The 25,957-nt window shown below is 37.1% G+C and overlaps 1 protein-coding gene across 9 annotated transcripts in view; it reads left to right on the forward strand.

Annotated features, from left to right (window-relative positions):
• The window catches only part of CACNA2D1 (calcium voltage-gated channel auxiliary subunit alpha2delta 1), a 509,130-nt gene that overhangs the window by 105,317 nt on the left and 377,856 nt on the right, over positions 1-25,957 (forward strand). For all 9 annotated transcript variants that reach the window (XM_043871926.1, XM_043871918.1, XM_043871920.1 and 6 more), the window contains exon 2: positions 2,843-2,924. In XM_043871926.1, coding sequence (XP_043727861.1) covers positions 2,843-2,924 — 82 coding nt within the window. The remainder of the gene's footprint in view (positions 1-2,842; positions 2,925-25,957) is intronic.

Consider the following 25,957-nt stretch of genomic DNA (forward strand, 5'->3'; position numbering starts at 1 on the left):
TCCACAGAGTCAATCCACTGATGAGCTCATTCTCTAGCATTTTAAAGAATCCGTATGTTTAGAGTTTCCTGGTGGAATCAGCAGAGATGATATCTGCTCTTAGACATTTTCAAAGCCATGCGCCTTGTCATTCCATTGAGAAGGCCAGTAGTCAGGAGGGGGCGGGCTCAGTTTGGTGTGAATGCTGACTGGACAGAGTCAGTGCTATTGTGGGCAGACCAGTTTCAGTCCTTGAATTAGTTTACTGATAGAAGAGTTACCTTTAAAAAAATGTTTTTTTTTTTTAATTGAAATATAGTTGATTTACAGTGTTGTGTTAATTTCTGGTGTATAGCAAAGTGACTCAGTTATACATATGTGTGTGTGTGTGTGTGTGTATAAAAATATATGAAAAGTGAAAGTTGCTCAGTCGTGTCCAACTCTTTGGACCCCATGGACTACACAGTCCATGGAATACTCCAGGATATAAGAATACTAGAGTGGGTAGCTATTCCCTTCTCCAGGGGATCTTCCCAACTCAGGGATTGAACCTTGGTCTCCCACATTGCAGGCAGATTCTTTACCAGCTAAGCCACCAGGGAAGCATATATATATATATACACACACACACACACACATATATATACATATATATTTATATATATACACACACATATATATGTATATTCTTTTTCATATTCTTTCATTTTGATTTATCACAGGATGTTGAATATAGTTCCTTGTGCTTTACAGTAGGACCTTGTTGCTTATCTGTTCTATATGTACTAGTTTACATCTGCCAATCCCAAACATTCAATACTTCCCTCTTCCACCCCCCTTTCTCCTTTGCAACCACAAGTCTATTCTCTATGTCTGTGAGTCTGTTTCTATTTCATAAATAAATTCATTTGAGAGTTTATTTTCACTCTAAGATGAACATATCTAAGAGTTACATTTTAAATGTATGAATTATTTGCTATTGCAGTATAATGAAATTAGATCACACTGTCAAAAGAAAAAGGAAAGAAAACAGTCAATCAAAAAAAAAAAAAATGGAGGGAATACATTTGGTGCCAGTGAAATCCAAAGAATAGAAGAGATAAGCAACATATAGCTACACATGCCATATATGTAGAGAGAGAAAAATTAAAATTAAAATACTGATAAATCTTTATTTCCTATTGTTTTTATTAGTGTTTTATTTCTATTTGAATGAATAGAAAAGAATACACACTTTTTGCAACTTGAGGATGAATAAGTAAAATATATGAAGGGATTGCAAATTAATTTATTAGAATGGGGAAAATTGTGTGGTATTTGATAATCTCTAATAGTGGGAAAAATAGGACCATCAGTTTAGAATTTTTCTAAGATCTCTAGACATCCATACCTCCAATTTTAAGATCTCTGTTACATTAATCTAAAGTATGTACAGGGACATATAGTATGTTGAGGGACAATCCCTCAAACAACATGGGTTTAAACTTTCTGGGTCTGCTTATAGTAGATTGGTTTTCAGTAAATGCGTAGTACTATATGATCCATCATTAGCTGAATCTGTGGATGTCAACCCATGGACATGGAGGGATGACTCTAAGACATTTGTAGATTTTCAACTGCTGGGGGCTTGGTACTTTTAACCCCCAACATTGTTCAAGGCTCAACTGTACATGGAAAGGATTTGAACTGGATCCTTCAGCCATAATTTTAATGCTCAAAACCATTTCTTTAGAACTTAAGTCTTGACCCAGTAATTCCAAATCTGAGTCTAGCTAAGGACTAAGCTTTTAAGCTTTATGTACTAAGATATTTGTTGCAGTGAAATTTTTAGTGGTTAAAGCTGATGATGTTCTAGCTATATATTTATTTACTTTTTCTAAAAAGGAGTATGGTCAAGTATATTAAGTGATTTAGAGATAATGGAATATTAGGTGGCCATTAAAATGCAGTATTTATAAAATACTTGTAATGACATAAAAGACTATTAAGTGACTGATATCAAAGACATGAATTTTACATAATATGTGCTCAACTATACAAAATGCTTTTAAAAGACTAGGAGGGGAGTGCATCAAAATGTTAAGAGTGGCTATCCTTGGGCATTGGAATTATAAGAAATTTAAAAATATTTATTATTTTCTTGAATTTTTCAAATACTCGTTTATCACACCCTTAGTATTATATTAAGACTTGGGCTTCCCTGGTAGCTCAGCTGGTAAAGAATCCACCTGCAGTGGAGGAGACCCCACTTCAGTTCCTGGGTCAGGAAGATCTGCTGGAGAAGGGATAGGCTCCCCACTCCAGTATTCTTGAGCTTCCCTGGTGGCTTAGATAGTAAAGACTCTCCTGCAATGCGGGAGACCTGGGTTTGATCCCTGGGTTGGGAAGATCCCCTGGAGGACGGAACGGCTACCCACTCCAGTATTCTTTCCTGGAGAATTTCATGGCCAGAGGAGCCTGGCAGGCTACAGTCCATGGGGTTGCAAGAGTCAGACATTGACTGACTTTCACTTCACTTTAAGAAGACTTGTAAGCCAAAAGATAAAGTTTAGTTTAGAATATTCCATTTATTAACTTATTTTTAATGGAATTTTCATAAAAGTTAAGCATATGTTTATAATTTTTCTCTGAGTTGTTGATATTTTAGCATCCTAAGAGGTTGGTCCTTACAGGTTCATTGGTCTTATAACTTAAAAGTGGGCTGGGCTGGGGAGGTGTAGGCAAAATAGGAGCTAGGAGGGAGGAGAAATATTTAAAGGTAATTTAAGAATTATCTGTGGATAATCTGTACATATCAGATGTCAGTCTATGACCTTACTTAGCCAGAGATTTGATAGAACATTCTTTCCTCTGATTTCTGCAGTATCAAGTCATGGGTGGATAAGATGCAAGAGGACCTTGTCACCCTGGCAAAAACAGCAAGTGGAGTCAATCAGCTTGTCGATGTGAGTAAAGTTCCTTCAAACTTACAAATCATTTCTTTAATTTGAGTGAGTGCAATTTTTCTAAGAAATTTTATTTCTATGTTTTAAATAGTACATATTTTTTCATGGGAATATGATAGTGAAAGTCTGAGAGAATGTATTGCTAGTTATTACCATCCCTAATAATTAGTGAGGTGTTTATATACAACCCTCGCTTACATGAGTTCACATGATATACATTCATTCCTGCAATTCAAATCAGGATGTCCTGTTTCCTCCATCCTTCAGAGCATATTGGAATCTCACATGTAGTGGTTACTTGAAGGCTTGTGATGGATTCTTTTGAATATCCTCAGTGGGAACATATCTTCATTCTTCGAGGATAGATTTTGTTTTCAAAAGTGGTTTCCAGTGTTTATAGCCATGCCTGAAGACATGAGTGAATCACTGAGATGGGTAATACAGACTTGTGTGCAAGAGAAGGAGACACTTTTATAAAAGTTTTTCTTATGATTATGAAATGGCTATGAATGTCACTCTGAAATGATTTTTGAAAATGATAGCAACATATAAATACTTGTGTGGCATCTTAAATAGATCATATTCCTTGGGTAAGAGCATATGCATATGAGCTTCTGTAAGATTTATTAAAAATTAAATGTCATTTCTTTGGAGTCTCACTGCTTCCATTTTAATGTAAGTAATCTAACAATTTGAAAGTATCTCATCTGTGTTCCTAGTGATGCAGTGAGGTCTTTTGTTTTCCAAAAAAGTGGTGGGATCAGTGATGTGAAATGGTGTAAAAGTGGTTTCATGTATGATATATGAGTAATAGTGAATATTCCTTTCTGGGGGAAACTAGAATGAATGGTTGGTTACCTTGTGAATTACTAGGAATTCATAAGGAAAACATGCTAAGCATATACTTCAATATATTATCCCAAAATCTCTTTATAAAACAGTTGTAGTTTTCAAACTGAATATGTTGAGTAAACTTCAATATCTGTGAGATGACATAGGAATATGCTTTGAAATGAACAGTGTTCTTTGTTAGTAACAATTATCACACTTAATTCCAATGAATACTTATTGAACACATACTATGTCCCAGGCACTGTGCAGGGTACCAAGGGTTTATGGAGACACAGTTCCTCTCCTCAGAGAACTGACAACCTAGTAATCAAAACTCTCCATTTTAGAAGGTGCAAAGATGCCTGAAAGCTATTGTAAGCTGATGTTTGGGAACTGCAGCGATTCTCTGCGGGAGAGTAAATTGAAATATGAAAGTGTGGAGGGTAATAAGTAAGCCTCTATGAAAGTCATGGTGTTAGTGGAATAAGAAAAAATAAATGGGAATTGACAGCTTCTGGTTAAAAATTGCATGACACACGGAAATTAAAAATAAGCTGCCCTTGGGAGCTCTCCTTCACTCCTGTAGTGTTTCTCCAGCCTCAAAACCACCTTCTTGGCTGACCTCTTTTTTACTTCTCGTGTTAATATGTGGGCCCTCTCTCACCAAATCTGCAGTTTTCAATGAATCCTTAAGGGGAAAAATAAGTGTCGTCTCATTTCCATTATGCTTTATGAGGTGTGGGTTACTAAGAGGAGTGTGAATACTGATGAATGAGGAAATGGCCTTGTCTGAATTAGGATAACGAAAGAATTGACAGGATGGAAGAAAATCCTTACAATGTTGCTTTTGTAAGACATGTACCTTATTACAGTCACAGGAAAAATACAGATAAAAGAATCATATGTATGTAACAGGGAGGGAAGGAGCAAACTTTACTATTGGAATTTAAGTATTAGGGGACAAGAAGGTAAATGAATGAGTCTATAAGCCTCTTCCCTTTCATCCAGAGAGAAGGTACACGACGGGGACAAAAGAGTGGCATTTCTTTTTGGCCACAGGAACTCAAAGCACAGAGTAGCTGAAGGACACCAACAGAGTGAGATTTGTGCTGAGACTGGGGGTGTTAGATGCATGCTGAGGACAAAAGTTGAGTAAATAGAGGAATTCAGCAGGTTTCTGGGGTGAAAGTCAATATTTTTAAATGATGGATCTTCCAAAATTATCAAATTTAGTTTTTACTGACTTCACAGGACACATCTTGCTTTTTACCTGCAGGCTCAACCACAGGAGTGAACATAGCTAAACAGGATAATTTTGCAATTTTATAAAGATTACTTTATGGCATCATGAAATATTAGCTCAGAGAAGATTGATAAATAGTATTGAATAAATGCAGTACTTTAACTTTTAAAAGTTAGACATTTTGCCAGGTGCCTGCCTGCATGCATGCATGCATGCTATGTAGCTTCAGTCATGTTTAACTCTTTGTGAGCCCATGGGCTGTACCCTGCTAGGCTCCTCTGTCCATTGGATTCTCCAGGCCAGAATAATGGAGTGGGTTGCCATGCCCTCGTCCAGGGGGTCTTCCCAACCCAGGGATTCAACCTTAAATCTCATGCATTGGCAGGCAGGTTCTTTACCACTAGTGCCACCTGGGAACTCTGATACCTACCTAACTTCTGTTAAAGATCACAGTGAATAGGCTTACATAAAACTGTCATCCCTGATGCTTTCAACTTCTAAGATATCTTTTATTGGATTTTTCCATTTCTAATAATGTATTGGAAGAATACATATGTCCTTCAGTTGCATATGATTATCCACAAAAGTAGATTAAATAATTGAGGAAAAAAATTAGGATAAAGAGATAAATGTGTTATACTTTTTCTTAGTATAATATTAGAACCTTTTAAATACAACTGAAAGGCTACATTTTTTTCTTTCTAAATTAGTTCAAATACTGTCTGAAGCACTTTTACTAATTTTATTATTTTATTAGTCTTTAGGACAACCTCGTGAAATGAATATCTCATCTTTAATATGCAGGAAGAAACAGTTTGCAAGGTTAAGGTTTTTTCCTAGGTTATACAGCTACTAAATGGAATGTAATTCCAACAATGAAGAGAGTCTTTTTACGCTTTAGAATATATGTTAATATTTTGCATTTTTATATTGCCACATGTATGTTGAGAAAGTGAGCAGATCCCCAGTTAGCTACAAGGTTAATATGTCTTCTTATTCCACTGCTCTTTTTATAAAAAATATAAAGGAGAAGTCAAAGCTTTGCCACCAAATATCCACTTGTGGACATTTACATTTGAGATTCTTTAAAAAAGAAAAATGTAGAAGGAAATTCTAAGACCCAAACTTACATGTATAATTTTAAAAACTTCCATTATTGAGGTGTGCGTGGAAGTGGCTTTGTGTGTATATCCATTGAAAGAATTGCTAAGAATGGTATAGAAAGTTTTTCTTGTCTTCATGTTCATTCAACTGAAAGAAATACAGTTAGTTATGTTTTTATATAATGTTATAACATATTCTTTTAAGTATCATTTTAAGACTATTATACTTTGTGGTTCTTTCAGTTGATAGCTTTGTGATCCACCCAAGATGGAATTGTTGAGATAGTTGACATAATCCATATAAAATATTCATTGACCTGTAATCAGAACTCAACAAATATCATTCATTTGTTTTATTAATTAAAGATATAATATTGTATTGGTTGGAGGTACAGATGAAACTAAGGTAGCAAAGAGGTAAGTTAACCATATATTTTCCTCTCATATAACAGTCTGGAGGTGAGCAGTGTGGGGTCAATGGAATGGCTCTGCCATCCTCAGCATATGGCTTCCTTCCTGGGTCCAAGGTGACCCTTCTAGTTGCCCTTATTTCCCAGCCTTCCTGCAAAGGGAGAGAGACTAGGAAAGCAGGTACATAGTCATATTTGCTTCCATTCCAGTGGTCAGAACTTACTGTCAGGGCCATATCTTACCGAAAAGAAGTCAGAAAAATGAAATCTTTAGCTGAGTGGTCATATACCTCCTCTATAACAGTGGAAGACAAAAACAAAGAGTGGAGGATAACTAGTAGTCTTTCACTGACAATGTATCATTATTTGAAGAACTATATCTAAAAATGTATTAAACACCTGCAAATACAAAATGGAATATATATGTATTCTTAAACATAATTAAGAATAAAATTGTAGATGAAAGAAAAATAAAGACTCCCAGATTATGGAACAGATGGTATATTTTTTCCTATAAGATCATTTTATGTAAAATATAATACAGTTTCAAATTTTATCCTGCATAGAACATTACATGGGAACTTTATGCATTTACAAAATTATTTATTACTGACTATACATTTATGAAGAAAGATTTAACATACTAATCTGTTCTCATTTTTTAAAAATTTATTTTAATTGGAGTCTAATTACTTTACAATATTGTGGTGGTTTTCATCATACATTCACATGAATCAGCCATGGGTGTACGTGTGTTCCCCATCCTGAACCTCTCTCCGACCTCCCTCCCCATCCCATCCCTCAGGGTCATCCCAGTGCACCAGCCCTGAGCACCCTGTCTCATACATTGAACCTAGACTGGTGATTTATTTCATATATGATAATATACATGTTTCAATGCTATTCTGTCAAATCATCCCACCCTCGCCTTCTCCCACAGAATCCAAAAGTCTGTTCTTTACATTTGTGTCTCTTATGCTGTCTCGCATATAGGGTCATCATTACCATCTTTCTAAATTCCATATATATGCATTAGTATACTGTATTGGTGTTTTTCTTTCTGACTTACTTCACTCTGTATAATAGACTCCAGTTTCATCCACCTCATTAGAACTGATTCAAATGCATTCTTTTTAATAGCTGAATAATATTCCGTTGTGTATATGTACCACAGCTTCCTTATCCATTTATCTGGCAATGGACATCTAGGTTGCTTCCAAGTCCTTGCTATTGTAAACAGTGCTGTGATGAACATTGGGGTACACATGTCTCTTTCAGTTCTGGTTTCCTTGGTGTGTATGCCCAGCAGTGGGATTGCTGGGTTGTATGACAGTTGTGTTTCCAGTTTTTTCAAGGAATTTCCACACTGTTCTCTATAGTGGCTGTACTAGTTTGCATTCCCACCAACAGTGTAAGAGGGTTCCCTTTACTGGTGGAGTCTTTAGGGTTTTCTATGTAGAGGATCGTGTCATCTGCAAACAGTAAGAGTTTTATTTCTTCTTTTGCAATCTGGATTCCTTTTATTTATTTTTCTTTACTTATTCCTGTGGCTTAAACTTCCAAAACTAGGTTGAATAGTAGTGGTGAGAGTGGGCACCCTTGTCTTGTTCCTGACTTTAAGTCATATATGGCTTTTATTATGTTGAGATGTGTTTCTTCTGTGCCTGCTTTCTGGAGGGTTTTTATCATAAATGGGTGTTGAATTTTGTCAAAGGCTTTCTCTGCATCTATTGAGATAATCATATGGTTTTTATCTTTCAATTTGTTAATGTGGTGTATCACATTGATTGATTTGTGAATATTGAAGAATCCTTGCATCCCTGGGATAAAGCCCACTTGGTTATGATGTATGATCTTTTTAACGTGTTGTTGGATTCTGTTTGCTAGATTTTGTTAAGGATTTTTGCATCTATGTTCATCAGTGATATTGGCCTGTTTTCTATTTTTTGTGGCATCTTTGTCTGGGTTTAGTATTAGGGTGATGATGGCCTCATAAAATGAGTTTGGAAATTTACCTTCCTCTGCAATTTTTGGAAGAGTTTGAGTAGAACAGGTGTTAGCTCTTCTCTAAATTTTTGGTAGAATGCAGCTGTGAAGCCATCTGGTCCTGGGCTTTTGTTTGTTGGAAGATATCTGATTACAGTTTCAATTTCTGTGCTTGTGAAGGGACTGTTAAGATTTTCTATTTCTTCCTGGTTCAGTTTGGAAAGTTATACTTTTCTAAGAATTTGTACATTTCTTCCAAGTTGTCCATTTTATCAACATATAGTTGCTGATAATAGTCTCTTATGATCCTTTGTATTTCTGTGTTGTCTGTTGTGATTTCTCCAGTTAAATTTCTAATTTTGTTGATTTGATTCTTCCTTTTTTTCTTGATGAGTCTGGCTAATGGTTTGTCTATTTTATTTGTCTTCTCAAAGAACCAGCTTTTAGCTTTGTTGATTTTGGCTATGGTTTGCTTTGTTTCTTTTGCATTTATTTCTGCCATGATTTTTATGATTTCTTTCCTTCTAACCCTGGGGTGCTTTATTTCTTCTTTTTTTAGTTGTGTTAGGTGTAGAGTTAGGTTATTTATTTGATTTTTCTCCTGTTTCTTGATGTAAGCTTGTATTGCTATGAACCTTGCCCTTAGCACTGCTTTTACTGAATCCTATAGGTTTTGTGGTTTTGTGTTTTCATTTTCATTCGTTTCTATGCATATTTTGGCTTCTTTTTAGATTTCTTCTGTGATTTGTTGGTTATTCAGAAGCATGTTGTTTAGCCTCCATATGTTTGTATTTTTAATAGTTTTTTTCCTGTAGTTGAAATCTAATCTTACTGCACTGTGATCAGAAAAGATGCTTGAGATGATTTCAATTTTTTTTGAATTTACCAAGGCTAGATTTATGGCCCAGGATGTGATCTATCCTGGAGAATGTTCTGTGTGCACTTGAGAAAAAGGTGAAAGTCATTGTTTTAGGGTGAAATGTCCTATAGATATCAATTAGGTCTAATTGGTCCATTGTATCATTTAAAGTTTGTGTTTCCTTGCTAATTTTCATTTGGTTGATCTATCCATAGGTGTGAGTCAGGTATTAAAGTCTCCCACTATTACTGTGTTACTGTTAACGTCCCCTTTCATACTTGTTAAAAGCATTTGCCTTACATATTGTGTTGCTCCTATGTTGGGTGCATATACATTTATAATTGTTATATCTTCTTCTTGGATTGATCCTTTGATCATGATGTAGGGTCCTTCTTTGTCTCTTTTCACGACCTTTATTTCAAAGTCTATTTTATCTGATATGCGTATTGCTACTCCTGCTTTCTTTTTGTCTCAGTTGTGTGAAATATCTTTTTCCAGCCCTTCACTTTCAGTCTGTATGTGTCCCTAGGTTTGAGGTGGGTCTGTTGTAAACAGCATATATAGGGGTCTTGTTTTTGTATCCATTCAGCCAGTCTTTGTCTTTTGGTTAGGGCATTCAATCCATTTACATTTAAAGTAATTATTGGTAAGTGTGATCCCATTGCCATTTACTTTGTTGTTTTGGGTTCGAGTTTATAAACCTTTTCTGCATTTCCTGTCTAGAGAAGAACCTTTAGCATTTGTTGGAGAGCTGGTTTGGTGGTGCTGAATTCTCAGCTTTTGCTTGTGTGTACAGCTTTTGATTTCTCCTCCATATCTGAATGAGATCCTTGCTGCATACAGTAATCTGGGTTGTAGGTTTTTCTCTTTCATCACATTAAGTATGTCCTGCCATACCTTTCTGGCTTGAAGAGTTTCTATTGAAAGATCAACTGTTATCCCATGTTTCGCCTTGGGTTTATCCTGTTTGGGACTCTCTGGGTTTCTTGGACTTGGGTGGCTATTTCCTTCCCCATTTTAGGGAAGTTTTCAACTACTATCTCCGCAAGTATTTTCTCATGGCCTTTCTTTTTGTCTTCTTCTTCTAGGACTACTATGATTCGAATGTTGGGGCGTTTAACATTGTCCCAGAGGTTTCTGAGGTTGTCCTCATTTCTTTTAATTCTTTTTTCCTCTCTGCTTCATTTATTTCCACCATTCTATCTTCTACCTCACTTATCCTATCTTCTGCCTATATCTAGGAATTTCTCTGGAGCTGTTGAGGGCAATGTGGGGTCAGTTCAATTTCAGATAGTTCCTTGTTCCACCTTATACTTCTCAAGGTCTATAGGTCCTTTCCAGTGTAGCCAGCGCTAACTACAGGGTTTTCATCTGTTGCATCTGTCACGTCCAAAGTGGTTCCCTCTTTGTTTATTTTGGCTTCCTCTGTTTGCAGGTCTCTTCAGTGTCTAAGTTCCACCCTCACACAAGGGGGCGAAGGTGGTCACTTATTTAGGCTCACTTGTTCAGTTGTGTTGTGGGGAGGGAGGGACACTGCAAACAAATATCACTGGGATGTGTGGGGAGCGCTCGCAGTGTCTGGGCCACACCGGGTTTGCACCCGCTCACAGCGTCTGTGCTTTCCCGGTCTACACTGCTCAGGTTCCAGGTTGCTCTGCAGGGGATCTGTCTAAAGCAGCCCTGGGTTGTGTGCACTTCCCAGGCCTAAGCCACTGAGGTTCAGGTTCTCGGGTCCTCCACCAAGGCGCAGACTCTGTTGGGCGTGCCTTTTGTGCCCTTCCCAGGTCCGAGCGGCTCAGGTGACCAGTGTCTCGGCGAGTGCACTCTCCCCGGGTGGGGCGGTGCGTCTCATCCCCTCCCCGGCCCGGCTGCCCTGTTTCCCGGGTGCGCAATGGGGGCAACGTCTTAGGTGTGCCGTGTGTCTCCTCCGGGGAGCTGTTCTCTAGCTGGGACCCTCCTGGTGGATGTCAACCATCCAGGATCCCAGGAAGACTTGGTTAGCAACTGGGAGCCTGTTTGCAGTTTGGTAGAGGATGCCGCCTCTGGGGCCGAGTCTGCCCCTCCCTGCCTCCGGCTCTGGCTGTCGCCTGCCTGCCTCCCTGCCTCCGGCAGGGCATGGGCAGGTCCGCAGCTGGCTAGCTCTCCTCTGGTATTCGCTCAGTCCTTTGTTCTGTGAGCAGCCCGGCAGTGCCTTAGGTTAGAGTTTTTTTGTGGGAAAGTTCTCTCTCTGCTGTTTTTTTTTTTTTTCTCTCTGGCTATCCCATAGTTTGGATTGCTGTCTCATGTTAGCGCCCTCAGATTGTCCTCAACATTCAGGCCCGGTCCTTACCCTTAAGCAATGCAGCCCGCGCCTCCCTGTTCAGCCTCCGCTTGCAGGTGGCAGATGCGAGTGTCTTGGCTACTTCTCCACTGGGAGTTGTGGTTAGGTGCGTAATCTCTGGGTTTTATTTATTTATTTTTCCCTCCTGGTTATGTTGCCCTCTGAGATTCCAAAACTCCCCACAGACCCTCTGGTGAGAGGGTTTCCTAGTGTTTGGAAACATCTCCTCTTTTACAGCTCCCTCCCTGGGATGGGTCTCCGTCCCTAACTCTTCTGTCTCTCTTTTTTTATCTTTTATATTGTGTGCTACCTCCTTTCACAGACAGTGGGATGCCTTTCTGGGTGCCTGGTGTCCTCTGCCAGCGTTCAGAAGTTGTTTTGTGGTATTTGTTCAGTGTTCAAATGATCTTTCGATAAATTTGTGGGGGAGAAAGTGGTCTCCCCATCCTATTCCTCTGCCATCTTCCAGATGTGTATTTTTAAACACTTTGAATGATAGAATTTTTGAATACATTGTGATACTTTTATTTATTTTCTACTGGATGAATTTGACATTATGTAAACTTAAGGTATTCATTATGTTACTTTGACTCCTTTATATTTTTTAGTATGCTTGCCATTGTAATGATATTTTTCATATTATGTACTTAGAGGACACTGTTATCATTTGTGGTCAGTAAACCATACATTAAATCTCTATCATTATTTTAGTACTTGTTACAAGTTCGTACCCTTAGAGACTATTAATCTTATCCCATTGCCCCCTATCCCCGGTAATCCATAGTTTACACTCTGTTGTTGGTTCTTGTCATGTTTGATTTTTTGTAGATTCCACCTGTAAGTGACAGTGTGCAGTATTTGTCTTTCTCCGGCTTGTATCACTTAACATAATGTGCTCAGGGTCCATCCATGTTGTTGAAAATGGCAGAATATCTTCCTTTTTCATGGCTTGAAATACAATATTTTATTGTATATATACCACATCTTTTGTATTCATTCATCCATTGATAGGCATTTGGGTTGTTTTTATTTCTTGGCTGTGGTGAATGGTGCTGCAGTAAACATGAAGTTACATATGTCTCACCAACTATTGTTTTCTTTACTTTGGATTTACCCCCAGAAGTAGAATTGCTGGACCATGTAGTAGATCTATTTTTAACTTTTTGAGACACTTCCATCCATATTGTTTTCCATAGTATTTGAACTAATATACTACCCCATGGGTATGAAGATTACCTTTTCACCAATACATGTGAGGAGTTCAGTTCAGTTCAGTCGATCAGTTGTGCCCGACTCTTTTTATTTGCAAGGACTGGAGCATGCCACGCCTCCTTGTCCATCACCAACTCCCAGAGTTTACTCAAACTCATGTCCACTGTGTCAGTGATGCCATCCAACCCTCTGTCATCCCCTTCTCCTCCCGCCTTCAACCTTTCACAGCATCAGGGTCTTTTCCAATGAGTCAGCTCTTCACATCAGGTGGCCAGTATTGGAGTTTCAGCCTCAGCATCAGTCCTTCCAATGAATATTCAGGACTGATTTCCTCTAGGATGGACTGGTTGGATCTCCTTGCAGTCCAAGGGACTCTCAAGAGTCTTCTCCAACATCAGAGTTCAAAAGCATCAATTCCTCTGTGCTCAGCTTTCTTTATAGTCCTACTCTCACATCCATACATGACTACTGGAGAAACCATAGCTTTGACTAGACAGACCTTTGTTAGGCAAAGTAATGTTTCTGCTTTTTAATATGCTGTCTAGGTTGGTCATAACTTTCCTTCCAAGGAATAAGTGTCGTTTAATTTCATGGCTGTAGTCACCATCTGCAGTGATTCTGAAGCCCAACAAAAATAAAGTTTGTCATTGTTTCCACTGTTTCCCCATCTATTTGCCATGAAATGATGGGACCAGATGCCATGATCTTAGTTTTCTGAATGTTGAGTTTTCAGTCAGCTTTTTTACTCTCCTCTTTCACTTTCATCAAGAGGCTCTTTAATTCTTCTTTGCTTTCTGCCATAAGGGTGGTGTCATCTGCATATCTGAGATTATTGGTATTTCTCCCAGCATCTACTTGATGATAGCCATTGTAACAGATATGAAGTGATATCTTGTGGTTTTTATTTGCATTCCCTGATTATTAGTGATGTTGAGCATCTTCTCATGTGCCTGTGCTCATTTTGATGACCTCTTTGGGAAAGTTTCTATTTCTGGTGCCAATTTTTTTCATTGGGTCATTTTTTGTTATTATTATGTTGTGTTTTAAAATATATTTTGCTAATTAGCTTATTTTGAGACTGTTTGCCAATTTTCTACCATTCTGTAGACTACCTTTTCATTTTGTTAATGGTTTTGTTTTTGCTTTGCAGAAGCTTTTTAGTTTGATACAATACCATTTGTTGATTTTGCTTTACTTGTTTTGTGCTTTTGGCATTGTCCAAAAAATCATTGCCAAAAGAATATCAGTGAACTTCTCACCTATGTTTTCTTCTAGGATTTTTATGGTATGAAGTCTTATGTTTGAGTCTTTGGACCATTACGAGTCAATTTTTGCAAGTGGTGTGAGATAGGTGTCCAATTTATGTATTGGGCTTGTGTTTTTCCAGTTTTACCAGCATTATTCATCAAGGAGACTATCCTTTCTCCCTTGGTATTCTTGGCTCTCTTGTTGAATATTAGTTGATTGTATGTACTGGAATTTAAGGGCTTCCCTGTTGGTTCAGATGGTAAAGAATCTGCCTGCAGTGCAGGAGACCTATGTTTGATCCCTGGGTTGGGAAGATGCCCTGGAAAGGGGAATGGCAACCCACTCCAGTATTCTTGCCTGGAGAATTCCTTGAACAGAGGAGCCTGGTGGGTTACAGTCTATAGGGTCACAAAGAGTTACACAACTGAATGACTAACACTAATACTGGAATTTAGTTCTGGGCTCTTTATTCCCTTTCACTGGTCTATGTATGTATTTTACGCCAGTACTGTACTGTTTTTTGACTACCATGGCTTTGTAGTGTAGTTTGAAAGCAGAAAGTGTGATACTTCTAGTTACATTCTTTGTTCTCAGAATGGATTTGACCATTTGAGGTCTTCTTTGATTCCACACACATTTTATGATTGTTTCTTCTACTTCTGTAAAGAATGCCTTTGGTATTTTGATGGTGACTGTGTTGAATCTAAAGATAACTTTGGGTAGTGTTAAGTTAAAAAATAGTCACAACCTAAACGTTGAGAGTTAGGTTTGATTTAATGGGATTTTTTTAGAAATTCAAGACCAGGAGACAGCATCTCAGGTGACCTTGAGAGAACTGTTCTGAGCAGGTGCAGGGACCATTTAGGTTATAGAAACTTGTAACAAAGCAGGTCGTTTGACCATTAAAAGATTATTGTTAATTAAGGAAAACCAGATATCTCAAGTTAAGGAATTTAGTGCTTTTCTGTGTATGGGAAGATACAAGAGTCTGAGCTTACTGAAATCATTCCTTTCATATGTATCTCCTCTATCTAGGGTCAGCATCCTTTGCTTTTATTATTCCTATCCTTGCTGCTGCTGCTAAGTCACTTCAGTCGTGTGCGACCCCATGGACGGCAGCCCACCAGGCTCCCCGTCCCAGTCCCTTGCTGGTTGTAAGGAATAGTGGCAGCTCAACGGCACTGTTCTTCCTGGGCTCCGAAACTCACATCTGGGGGCTGGAATCCCTCATGGCTGTGATAGCCATGTTTGTTGATATGACAGGAAATACTCCATTTCACAGTGCTATGGCCTTTTTAACAATATTAATTCTTCCATGTACACAGGATATCTTTCTGTTTGTTTATGTCTTTTCTAATTTCTTTCAGTAAAGTAAAGACATTTTATAACTTTTAAACTCTTATACAGACACACAAACACAAACTTTTTATTGTCATGCTGGCAAATGAAGAAGCTGATAATCATATATTAATAAATAGATGACATTTAAAAAATTAAGGTGGTCTTAATATTCTTTGAATACTTTTTGTCTTAATATTTTTGGAAACAAAGTTTATAAAACATTCTCTAGCAACCATTTTTTCATTTAATACTTTAATAACATTCAACATTGTGTAATATATAATTTAATACTATAGTTAATGATAGTATATATTAGTTATTTATTAAAATTAAAATATTAAATATAATTAGTAATACTTAATATGTAATAAATTTAATAATGAATTTCATCTGAGAAAACATTTAATGATAAAATTGTAGCTAAATTTCAACCAATATCTAAATGATCAGATATTCTAAATGAATTGGCTCTATAACAATAAATTTTGGTTTATTTAAAAGATTTCTAAAAATAAATTGATTAGAAACCATTGTTTTTTTTTTTTTTTATAAAATGCCATTCTGAATCCACAAAAAATTATATTAAAAGGAAAGAGAAATCTGCTGTCTGTCAGAAATGCTCAATTGTTGCACTTGACTGCCCCTACCCTGGGGAAAGCAAACCCCAACAGTGGGTAAATTACAGTCATCCAGGAGATTTGTTGTCTCCTTTGTGCACTTTCTTCACACCTCTTCTTTTCCATTTAGTAGTCCAAGACTTTCTTATTCCCTCCTCTTTATTACAGAAGGAAGGGATTGATAGTTATCACTTACACTTGCTTATTTAGGTCTTTGTTTACTCACTTTAATCCCTAAGCAGAACATATTTGGCATTAGTAGTGAGTAATTACTTATTACTTATTAGTAATAAGGCTAATTATTTTGAAGCCTGCATTTTGGAAGAGGTAGAGTTTCTCCTCATTCTAAGAAGCTCTGTCTTTTCTGGCAGGGACTGGGTGGGGACAGGGGATTTGCAGAATCTGGAACAAGGTGAGGCACATGATGCACTGAGGGTGGGGAATTTAGGGAGGCTCACTCATCCTGAGAGTCTAAAGCTTATAAGATCTTCAGTGAGTGAGTGGCTCCTGAAATTTTGTTGCCTCACGCTAGTCCTGGCTCTGGGGCCCAGGAACCGTAAAGGCCTGACTTGCTCTGCGTCTTCTGCTCCCCATGGCTCAACGGAGAGGCATTTAAGCCTTTGAACATCACAGGAATTCCAGGCTACCCTATGCATTTCTCCCCAATGTATAATGTTAGGTCTTTCTTGCAGCTTTACTTGATGCTTTATAAGTCTCCCAGACTCTTCTTATGTCAATGTAAGGGACATTGGCTGTTCCTCTAGTGTGAACAATATGTGCGTCTTGAAATTTTTACCCCATCATTGGACACTCCTCTCTACTTCCCCTCTATTTCAATTCTAATGTGTTGTGTCTTCTTATAATGAAGGATGTTAGGGAAATCCAACTTTTTGTTGACAGAGACTGTTGTATTCCTCTTGTTATCTAAGAGAGTTGAAATGATGCTTGTCACATTGTTTTTATAAGACATACTTCTTAAAAGTAAATTCTGTCTGGATTTCTAACATGTTAGGCTAGAATCTGCAGACACATTTAAGAAACTTACTGATTAATTTTTCCTGGAAGTTTATTCTTGAAGTAGACTCAGGCTGCAAAGGCATTATCATAGAATTTCCTTGCTTTTGATTCACTGTCATGATTTCATAACTTAAAGTTATGTTGAAATTAATATCTTCATATTTTAATATGCTCTCAAAAATGTAAATATGAAATGTGTCTAAATATTGAACATTCAGAACTCTTAATTAAGTTAGTATTTACATAACTGTTTTAAGTGAAAAATTTCTTTTGATTAGTTACTTATGGGATTAACAGACTGATGCTCTGACACTGGTCATGCCATCTTTATGTAAATAAAATATTTTCTAGGATCAGAATGTAATTAATCATTGGTGATTGTGACTAGGAAATCAGCAAGATGCAGAGGCAACAACAGGATTGGGGAATCTTCTTTTCTACTCTAGGTGATTCTGTTAAGTAGTAGAATGATGCTAAATTTCTCTTTACCTGCTTGTCCAGTGAGGCAGATAGTAATATTCTCCCTTGCTTATAGAAATGTTACAGGGGTAAAAAGAAAATAACATGAAATACGAAAACAATAGTATATGCTATGAAGAAGTTAAATTCTTATCACTTTTAAAAATGTAGCTTTGTATTACTTTGTAAAAGCAATATACTTTATATATTTATAATTACTTTATAAAGGCAGTATAATGATTATAAAGGTAATATAATTACTTTTCAAACAAAGCTGTTTATTTTTGTTTCATATGTCCTGGTTTTATTTAGAGTTGCCTTATTCCCTCAATGATGAAGTGTTGTAATTAAATCAGTTACCTTTGCATGTTAGCAACCTGAGATTGTTATGATTTTAGGGGTGAAACACTTTCTCTTAGGAGAAAGAGCTCTATTTGACTATAGACTGTATTATCAGTAGAGACTGTGGACCCCCTTTACCCAACTACTGGAGATTTTAAAGTAAGAAGCTATTTTCTTTTACAAGACTGTAGCTAATTACATTCATTTTCAAAGATACAGAATACACTAAGGGAATTTCTAATCTTAAGGTGACTTTCAATATTTTATAAACAGATTTTTAAGTACTGTTGTTTCACACACATGAACAGTGAAGGATTATTACAGATGTTTTCTACCTTACAAATCTGTTCCATTGTCAATCAGTAATTAACACTTTAAATTATGCTAGTACTTGAAGGATGAATGATTTGTTATTGTTTCTCCAAATAGCAATGAAATGGTTTGGTAATAATAATTACAGAGAGAGTAATGTACAGTAGTTGTGTTCTTTGCTTGTCTATGAGCTGCACAAAGAGAGGGGAACTAAAAGCTCCAAAGTGTTGTAGCCAAGTGTTGGCTTCTTCTCCAGAATGAAGATGAATGGTGTAAAAGACGAGGATTTACTGCCGCACACTCTGAATATGCAACACAGAGCTACTGCTGCTACTTTTTCCCCCCTAAAGACATCCGTCATTAATGTCTTTATATCTAGAGCAGTGGTTCTCAGCCAGGGGCAGTTTTGTCCCCCAGGAGACATTTGTCAATGCTTGGAAACATTTGTGATTGTCACAGCCAGGGGCAGGGGAGGGGTGAGGGCTACAGGCATCTAGTGTGGAGCCTGAGGATGCTGCTAAACATCCCGTAAGGCACAGGACGCCGCCCCACAGCAGACTTATCTAGTAGAAATGTCCGTAGTGCAGTGCTGAGTTTGCAGAGCCGCTCTAGAAGGACTGAAGAATTTAAGGCAAGGATAAATCTCCCAGAATTCTTTAAATGAATATAAAATTGTAAAAATTGGATCTCAGCATCGCTGACTAGCAGTTTTACTTTCCAAAAGCTGTTTGTTAATAAGGTATGATGGCTAAGGGCAAATTAAACTCTGCTCCTCAACAAAATTCTTTTGTTGGCAGTGAAATGAATTTAGGTCGTTTGAGGTTAGGGACATTAAAAGAGCCTCTCACTCAGCCTATGGTTAATTATTTTTTTAATTTAGTTTTTATAAAATCTAATATGATCTCTTTTAATTATATATGAATTTTCTGGTCAAAACACATACACAATTCATATATAGCTCCAGACATTCAACGGGAAAGAGAATAGTTTAATAAGTTACTTCTGGAATTAAAAACAAACAGAAACAGAAAACTAAGTAGGTAGGTTTTATACATATCTTAATATTTTTCTTGTTTTAATTTTAAGTATCCTGAGAGAAACTTAAAACTTACCATACGTGGGCGATGGCTCCAACCTAAAAACTGAAGAATTCTTGATCTGGATCTTTTTCATGCTCATCTTAGTCTTTGTTAGAGTTGTTTTCCTTATTCCAGAAGTGACCCCTAGTATTTCACTTGTATGTTTTGTTAAAAATAATCACCAATTCCTATGTGTAGTATGGAGACAGTGAACAGGCATATTTATGGTTGTCACTTGTTCTGTTCTTTCTTATTTTAAATATATTGCTCAAAAGTGTCACCATGAAATTCTTGTTACTAGGAATTAGGGCAAGAAGGAGTGTATGCTATGGAAGAGTCACTAATTTTGACTTCTTTCTTAATATTCTTCCTCAAAATAATGTCCCAGTTGATATGTGATCCTGTCCCAGCTAAGATGCTGTGTTATATCAAATGGAATGAATAGGAGAAGTAAGGAAAATACCAGACTCTGGTGTCTGATTTTAGAATGCCTGTTTGATGTAATTATGACAGGAAAAACATGCACTGTAGAAGTGAGAATATGACATATTGTATATGTGTATTTATGCATATGTGTGTGTATGTACATGATTAACATGTGTGAATATGTTTATATATACATGTATGTATATATATTTGGATCATGTTTATAATAAACAAGCCTATGTTGTATTTTGAATTCTTCCTATGTATGAATTGTTATAATAGGCACTGGACGTTCTAGGAGTCAGTTTAAAATAGCTTGGAGTTGATTACATAGTAAAATACAAACCAATATCCTGAATTTTAAAGCTTTTCATCATAGTGTTCCATTTTGCCTTTCAGTATTGTCCAATAATTCCTTACATCGCATTCATTCGGATATCTTTCTCTCCTATTAATGTACATTTCCTCTAAAACATAACTGTAATATCATCTTTTGACTATCACAACCCATGTAATCTTACTTTTCTTTGAATTCTGATAGCCAAATTTTCTGTACCTCTTCAATGGAACTGTAATAATACTCTTCCTCATATTGATCAATACCTTATTTGTGTATTTATTATTAGAATCGAATTATCATTTAGGTGTTGTTTTTATTTCATTATATAACTGCAAAACACCTTATGTAGCCTTTTTGGGGGGCTCAAAATAGATATGCATTTTTAAAATATAAGGAAGACTTTGTTAAATAAGCATTCACATTGCTAGAAAAGCCTGACGTAGTAGCAGGATCAGGGTCCATTCACTGATTCATGTCATCAGTATTTCTTGAGTGCTTGCTACATGCCAGGCACTAGACTGTGTGCTGGGCTGAACCAGTGAGCAAAATGGACAAGAATCTGTCCTCCTGATACTAACATTGTGATTAAGAGAAGTAGGAAATACATAATAAACATGATTCTTACATGTTAATGATGTTTGCATATGCTCAAAGGTAGCAAAAATACAGAGAACTGAAGCTGTAAAAATTTCAAAGAACTCAAAAAACTAAAAAAACTAAGTTATTGAAAAAAACTAAAAAAAAACTAGGTTATTGAAAGAAAAAAGGAACTGTGTTTATTTAAAATGAAGTTGTAGACAATCAAATCTGATTCTTTTAATGATATTAACATATTCTTTCATCTTACGAATGCTTATATCTTCATAAATTTACACAAATTCTATTGGATTCATATACAATTGATGTTGGCATTCATTTTTTTTACCCAGTTGTGTTAGCTGATACAACACATTTTAAAAGCTTGACTTTTGTTTGAGATTGCATTATTTGCTTTTTAAATTAAGAGGGAAGAGTTTGAATAGTTTTAGGGGGTTAATTAGAAGATACTTCATATTTTTTTATGGCAAAGCTCACCTTTTGAAATTCAGCTAGTTTTCAATGGAGGAAGGAAGGTTTCTTTTTTTTTTTTTTGATAAAATATATTCCAACATCAATTCAGATTTGGTGTCAGTAGTTAACTCTTTACTTTAGATGAAGGACTCTTCACATATCTTAATGTCTCTCTCTGCTGGCCAGCTTAGATGATGATGAGATTTATAATAAATTTAAAGGAAGACTGTACCTTTGAATTGTAAAAATTTCTCAAGGGAACTTTCATCCTTGAAAGTGACCAAGAAAAAATTATATCATACTTTTGTGTTACTGCATCTTTTAAGAAACAAGACATTCTTAAGTTATTAGGAAACAAGTAATTCAGAAGCCCACAGAACACTATTACAAAGGGAAAAAAAAATCCCAAACTGCAGAATTCAACTAAAAGTAAATGAAATTGATTTTATGAGTATCTAAAGCCATCAAGGGGGTTCAGTTCAGTTCAGTCGCTTAGTCGTGTCCGACTCTGTGACCCCATGAACCGCAGCACGCCAGGCCTCCCTGTCCGTCACCAACTCCCGGAGTTTACTCAAACCCATGTCCATTGAGTTGGTGATGCCATCCAGCCATCTCATCCTCTGTCGTCCCCTTCTCCTCCTGCCCCCAATCCCTCCCAGCATCAGGGTCTTTTCCAATGAGTCAACTCTTCGCATGAGGTGGCCAAAGTACTGGAGTTTCAGCTTCAGCATCAGTCCTTCCAATGAACACCCAGGACTGATCTCCTTTAGGAGGGACTGGTTGGATTTCCTTGCAGTCCAAGGGACTCTCAAGAGTCTTCTCCAACACCACAGTTCAGAAGCATCAATTTTTCGGCGCTCAGCTTTCTTCACAGTCCAACTCTCACATCCATACATGACTACTGGGAAAACCATAGCCTTAACCAGATGGACCTTTTTTTGGCAAAGTAATGTCTCTGCTTTTTAATATGCTATCTAGGTTGGTCATAACTTTCCTTCCAAGGAGTAAGCGTCTTTTAATTTCATGACTGCAGTCACCATCTGCAGTTATTTTAGAGCCCCAAAAAATAAAGTCTGACACTGTTTCCACTGTCTCCCCATCTATTTCCCATGAGGTGATGGGACCAGATGCCATGATCCTAGTTTTCTGAATGTTAAGCTTCTGGTAGTGAACCTCTTTTCCTGCCTGCATCAGTAATGATGATATATGAATTTAGTCAATAAAGATAGTGAAATTGGAATGATGGTGAGGTGTATATTCTAACTTTTTTTCTTACCCTCACCTTTCACTATTATGAGGTAGAATCATATTCATTCACCTAATTCATTTATGTTTTTGTACAGTATGTGCCATCTATTCTTTATATTTTTAGCTCCTCTTTCTAATATTTCTTTTCAGTCTCCTAAACAATTATGAAGGCTATAATGGGAGTCCTGAGATAGCTTCATTATTTCATAAAGTCTAATACAAATTGTACACTTCTCACAATAGAGCTTATTTTTTCATTTCAGTGAAGAGAGTCTGATGACTAATGGACATTCAAAGTGTATTTAATAAACAATGTGAATCGCAACTTAGAAAAATACTTAACATTTTTAGTTTTTGTAGAGTGAATCACTTGGGGAATTTACTGTAGGACTACATGTAAAAGAAATATAATAGTACCATGTTTAAGCGAACTCAGGAAGAGGCTGGGTTTCAGCAAGAATTTAAGGCGATTGGAAGATAGTTTGGGCAGTGAGAGGGAAGGTCTAGAGCCAAGACAGCCCCTGAGGCTGAGTATTAGCATTGTCTCCACTGCTAACTCATTGTGTTAGTTTTCTATTGTGAGTGTCACAAATTACTCTAAATTTACTGACATAACACATTTATTATCTTACAATGCTGTGGATCAGAAGTCCTTTCCTTGCCTCATGGCCCATTTTCCTCTTCATAGCCAGCAACACAGGATAATTTCTTCTCACATTATCATCCATTTGATTTTCTCTTGCATGGTTGCCTTTTCCTCTTCTGTTTTTTTAAGGATCTTTGTGAATACATTGGAATCTCCAGGATAATCTCTTTAAATGCAACTGATTAGCGAAACTTCATCTACAAAATTAATTCCTCTTTGCCATGTAACAAAATATTCACAGGTTCTAGAGATAAAGATGTGTTTATCTTTGGGAAGTCATTACTCTACGTACCATAGCCATCATTTATCCCACTAGTAGTATTTGAAGACTTTTTCTCCTGCTAGTCTTTTCACTTTTGCTGCTGCTTTTAACTTTGATCTATCTGTCATCCTATGTGGAGAAAATTTGATTGGTTCAATATATTACCCTTGTTCGTGTAGATCTTTTCTATCTGATTCCTCACAGATTATTAATTCAGGAATTAGCTGCTTCCAGGTCCGACATCAGTTCAGTGTCTGACTCTTTGTGACCCCATGGACTTCAGCACTCCAGGTTTCCCTGTACATTGCTAACTCCCGGAGCTTGCTCAAAGTCATGTCCAGTGAGTCAGTGATGCCATCCAACCATCTCATCCTCTGTTGTCCTCTTCTCCTCCTGCCTTCAATCTTTCCCACCATCAGGGTCTTTTCAAAAGAGTCAGCTCTTTGCATCAGGTGGCCAAAATGTTGGAGTTTCAGCTTCAACATCAGTCTTTCCAATGAACACTGAGGGCTGATCTTTAGGATGGACTGGTTAGATCTCCTTGCAGTCCAAGGGACTCTCAAGAGTCTTCTCCAACACCATAGTTCAAAAGCATCAATTCTTCAGTGCTCAGCTTTCTTTATAGTCCAACTCTCACATCCATTCATGACTACTGGAAAAACCATAGCCTTGACTAGATGGACCTTTGTCGGCAAAGTAATGTGTGTGGTTTTTAATATGCTGTCTAGGTTGGTCATAGCTTTTCTTCCAAGCAGCAAGCGTCTTTTAATTTCATGACTGCAGTCACCATCTGCAGTGATTTTGAAGCCCAAGAAAATAAAGTCTCTCACTGTTTCCACTATTTTCCCATCTAGTTGCCATGAAGTGATGGGACCAGATGTCATGATCTTCATTTTTTGAATGTTGAGTCTTAAGCCAACCTTTTCGCTCTTCTCTTTCAGTTTCATCAAGAGGTTCTTTAGTTCCTCTTCACTTTCTGCCATAAGGGTGGTGTCATCTATGTATCTGAGGTTACTGATATTTCTCCTGGCAGTCTTGATTCCAGCTTGTGCTTCATCCAGCCCAGCATTTCACATAATGTACTCTGCATATAAGTTAACTAAGCAGAGTGACAATACATAGCCTTGATGTACTCCTTTTCCAATTTGGTACCAGTCTGTTGTTCCATGTCTGGTTCTAACTGTTGCTTCTTGACCTGCATACAGATTTCTCAAGAGACAGGCAAGGTGGTGTGGCATTCCCACCTCTTGAAGAATTTTCCACAGTTTGTGGTGATCTACATGGTCAAAAGCTTTGGTTTAGTCAATAAAGCAGAGGTAGATATTTTTTGAGAACTCTCTTGTTTTTCAGTTGATCCAGCAGATGTTGGCAATTTGATCTCTGGTTTCTCTGCCTTTTCTAAATCCAGCTTGAACATCTGGAAGTTCACAGTTCATGTACTGTTGAAGCCTAGCTTGGAGAATTTTGAATATTACTTTGCTAGCATGTGAGATGAGTGTATTGTGTGGTAGTTGAACATGCTTTGGCATTGCCTTTCTTTAGGATTGGAATGAAAACTGATCTTTTCAAGTCCTGTGGCCACTGCTGAATTTTCCAAATTTGTTGGCATATTGAGTGCAGCACTTTAATATGGCATCATCTTTTAGGATTTGAAATAGCTCAACTGGGATTCTATCACTTCCACTAGCTTTGTTCATAGTGATACTTCCTAAGGCCCACTTGACTTCACATTCCAGAATGTCTTGCTCTAGATCAGTGATCACAACATTGTGATTATCTGGGTCATGAAGATCTTTTTTGTATTGTTCTGTGTATTGTTGTTACCTCTTCTTAATATTTTCTGCTTCTGTATGTCCATACCATTTCTGTCCTTTATTGTGCCCATCTTTGCATGAAATGTTCCCTTTGTATCTGTAATTTTCTTGAAGAGATCACTGGTCTTTCCCATTCTGTTGTTTTCCCTATTTCTTTTCATTGATCACTGAGGAAGGCTTTCTTATCTCTGCTTGCTGTTCTTTGGAACTCTGCATTCAGATGGGTATGTCTTTCCTTTTCTCCTTTGCTTTTGGCATAGGTCTGATATGTCCTGATGCTCTTAGGCAGGGGCCAAGGGCAAGGTCTTACATTAAAATATTGCTACCCATTTGTAAGGAAACTCCTCTGACTCCTGTTTCATCAGGGATTTCCAAGGGAAAACTTCCCTCAGAAAGATGGCAGAGGTCTTGATGGCTTGTCCAGGACAAGTTCCAATGGAGGGAAGTAAATGTACAACTATTGAAGGGCCTGTCAAAATGTACATATTTTGATTTACTATGCAAGAAATTTGACTGTGTTAATCTTTAGGGAACTTAACTTACTGCCAACAACAACTTAACTGAGCTGCCGTTGTTTCTGCCAGAATGGGGGAAAAAATTATTCTCACAATTTCATGATTAGGCTCTTTCAGTTTAAAACAATCTCTTGTGATCAGTTTTATATTCAGTTATTTCAGAGTTCCAACTCCCTTTCAGTATTCTCTGATTTTCTTGCCTTTTCTCCTGGGCCTCTGGGTACAAGGGAAACTGACATGACAAGATATCTGGTGTATTTACTGTCTTCTGTTCTGTTGACATGGATATTAATGTTATTGCTACTAAGAACTTGAAAAGTCTTTCCAGATAGTTTTCACCATTACTCTTCAGT

The sequence above is a fragment of the Cervus elaphus genome, chromosome 18 (genome assembly GCF_910594005.1).
Source record: "Cervus elaphus chromosome 18, mCerEla1.1, whole genome shotgun sequence".
Lineage (NCBI taxonomy): Eukaryota > Metazoa > Chordata > Mammalia > Artiodactyla > Cervidae > Cervus > Cervus elaphus.